At 33.0% G+C, this 3,077-nt stretch overlaps 1 protein-coding gene across 1 annotated transcript; it reads right to left on the bottom strand.

Annotated features, from left to right (window-relative positions):
• Positions 1-610: 610 nt before the first annotated feature.
• LOC107801944 (uncharacterized) lies at positions 611-2,726 on the bottom strand. Its single transcript, XM_016625362.2, has 2 exons — positions 2,174-2,726; positions 611-1,020 (listed from the first exon to the last, which is right to left on the bottom strand). The coding sequence occupies exons 1-2, from the start codon at positions 2,534-2,536 to the stop codon at positions 943-945; spliced, it is 441 nt and encodes a 146-aa protein (XP_016480848.1). The 5' UTR covers positions 2,537-2,726; the 3' UTR covers positions 611-942.
• Positions 2,727-3,077: the final 351 nt, after the last annotated feature.

The raw sequence follows: 3,077 nt of genomic DNA, 5'->3' as shown, positions 1-3,077 counted from the left end.
ACGAGAAGAGGTAGAGGGCGGCCTAAGAAGTATTGGGGAGAGGTGATCGGACAGGATATGACGAGGCTCCAGATTTCCTAGGACATGACACTTGATAGGAAGATGTGGAGGTCGAGTATTAGAGTCGTAGGTTAGGATGTAGTTGAGTCTTGACTTACTTCGTACCATTGTGGGACTAGCCAGGTAGGGTTTTTTTCTAAGATAGCTAGTGACAATGTTGTGTTTTACTACTTCGTTTTTCAGTGCATGTCCTATTTACTAGCTATCGCTTTTGCTTTTCATCTTTCTTCTGCATTCCATGGTATTCCTATTTTTCCTATGATTGTTGTGGTGATACTAATATTGTCTCCTTTTGTCCTTTTGTCTTTTTGTTTTCTTGAGCCGAGGGTCTTTCAGAAACAACCTCTCTACTCCTCCGGGGTAGGGGTAAGGTCTGCGTACACACTACCTTCCCAGACCCCATTAGTGGGATTTTATTGGGTTGTTGTTGTTGTAATATGTTTTTCATATACATCTATTAAATGTTGAATTCGCTTGGCCGCTTATGTTTAATTTTTAAATTTTTTGAATCTCTTTGGTAAAATTTCTGGTTCCGCTAGAGGTGATCAAGTTAAAATTAGAAAATTCAATCAACAATTGGAGAACATTAACGTTAGCATTACAGAATTGACAAAGAACTCGACAAATAAGTTGTAGATTATGTACTATTAACTTTCACATATATGATCCTTATATCTTACAATATGTATAAACAAATAAAGGACCTAAAACAACATAAAACAATTAACATGTACGAAAATCAAACCAAGATAAAAGACCAGCAAAACTTAGTCTTGAAAGTTGACCCGATCTATCTATCTATATATATATATATATAACTTCAATAAAACCCTAGCCAAATTATGAAAATGGGTCATAGATTTTAAGAGTATGTAATTTAAATTAATTGTTCTGAGGAGGACTTCCTCTGCTAACTCCAGGTCTTGGTGGTGTTCTTCCCCTCCTTGTTGCTGCTTCTATCTGTTTACACCAAATAAAACGAGTGACATGACTTTGTGTGACTTTTTATTTTTTTTAAAAAAGAAAAAAGGAGATGCACCGATCCAATTTACTTCTCATTTTAGCCTTGTGCGGAGTTATATATTTGATTGAATTACCTTGTTATTCTTTGATCTCTCAAATTAATCTTTTTAGTCTCTGTTCAAGAACATTTACTCCTATTAGATTAGAAATTTAAAATTGAAAATAAATTATTAATTCTTTCTCGATTCTCTACTACAAGTATTTTTGAATAATTATTTTTAGCAAAAGGGACAAGTAAATACACACACACACACAAAAAATAGAAGAAGAAGAATAACCATAGACTCAGTTATAACTGAACTCAAAACACTAATACGTACTCTGAGGACGCTACATTACTACTTCAGCTGGATCTTATTGGCATACTTAGCTTAATGGATTTTAATGGAATCTATTCACGATTTCAGCTTGTTTAACTTCGTATTTTCTATATGCTTAGAGAGAGAGAGAGAGAGAGAGAGAGAGAGAGAGAGAGAGAGAGAGAGAGAGAAAAGCAGAAAGAAGAACTATTCACTATTCTTTTTCACTCTAAGATTATTTAATAACCCATTGAAGTATATCTGATACCCCATAAGTGTTTTAATTTCGTTTTTTTAAATAACAGAAACAAAATTCAGTTCCTCATTATGTTCATCTTTACTACGTAACATGTTCCATGATCTGGATCTCTTATTTAATTAGCCTACCTTCATAGTCGGAATACGAGAATGGTTAAGCTTGTTAAGGGCTGTTTGTTTGAAAAGGAGAAAAAAACAAATAGAAAACATCTTCTGTTCACCAAGTTAAGCAAAGTTACCACTTATAATGGAGCTAGCAAAGTGCGTACACACAAACACAAACATACATATACATATATTTATATATACACGTATATTTCTGTGTGATAAGATGTGAATCAAGAATTTGAACTTTATGAGTTCGAGTTCAAATTCATAACTCATTTAATTTACTGAGTTCGAAATTAATTATTTATACTTATTTAATGATTTTTTAACACATGATATACTGAATTCGAGTCAAAGCTAGGGTTCAAATAAACTCATAACTTACGATAGAGAGCGCAATTAAGTAAAGGAAAAAGAAGTCTTACAAGTGTTTGGGATTGAGGTGGATCATTAGCTGATGGAGTACTAGGGTTTTCGTTGTTAGTATTTGTTGAAGCCTGCTTCCCTTCAGGACCATCTTCTTCTTGGAAAACACACTTTTCTTGTTCACTACTCTCTTCTTTAATACTCTCTTCTTCTTTTTCTTCTTTTTGATCTGACATACTTGAAGAAGAAGAAGAAGACGACGACTCAGGTTTTGAAGATTCAAAACCAAGACAGTTGAGAATAGCTCTAATGGCTTCTTGGAAGTAGAAAATTGGATTCTTGGAAATATCATAAACTTTAGTTAAGCTAGTCTCTTCATCACCTCTCTCTTTTTTCTCTGTAATATCTGCAGCCTCTTCCATTTTCTTTCTTTCTTTCTTCCAATGGTTTTTTCTGCACTTCTTTTTGTATTTGCTGCTTCTTGTTTCTTTCAGCTTTCTCTCCTTTTTAAACAGGAAGGAGGTCTTTAATGCTTTTGCTGTATGGTTTGGTATGAGGTTCTTGAATGAACTTTGGGCTTTTCTAGTTTAATATTTTTGACAGATATGATGTATTTTATTACCGATTCAAGATTATCTTATTTATGGTGTCTTAGAGGGAGTTGACCGGCCAGTGGCCACATGTCTTGGTTACACATCTATATCGTCAAATTTAATGTCCAGTTGGACTAAACCACCCTTGTTTCCTTAAAAAGGATCTAAGTTATATTCAGAGTATTAATGAATTTTTACACTATCACTTAATTTAAGATAATACTTTTATTTTTATCAAGTTACCAATTACTAATACTTATTAAAAATTTACTTGCATTTAATGCGAATTTACTTATAATTACTTTATAAGTAACATGATAGTGTATCAATTAGTGCTTAATACACTTTTACTTGTTCACTATAGACTTTA

Source organism: Nicotiana tabacum, chromosome 12 (assembly GCF_000715075.1).
Source record: "Nicotiana tabacum cultivar K326 chromosome 12, ASM71507v2, whole genome shotgun sequence".
NCBI classification, from domain to species: domain Eukaryota; kingdom Viridiplantae; phylum Streptophyta; class Magnoliopsida; order Solanales; family Solanaceae; genus Nicotiana; species Nicotiana tabacum.
Note: the sequence above shows the minus strand (reverse complement) of the source record. Positions and strands in the feature narration are given on the sequence as shown.

What these genes read in the sequence shown, in the direction of transcription:
- LOC107801944 (XM_016625362.2), bottom strand. Translation starts at nt 2,536, where the DNA reads ATGGAAGAGGCTGCAGATATTACAGAGAAAAAAGAGAGAGGTGATGAA. An exon ending in CACCTCAATCCCAAACACTT is followed by an intron (nt 1,021 to 2,173) that starts GTAAGACTTCTT and finishes TGGTGTAAACAG; the next exon opens with ATAGAAGCAGCAACAAGGAG.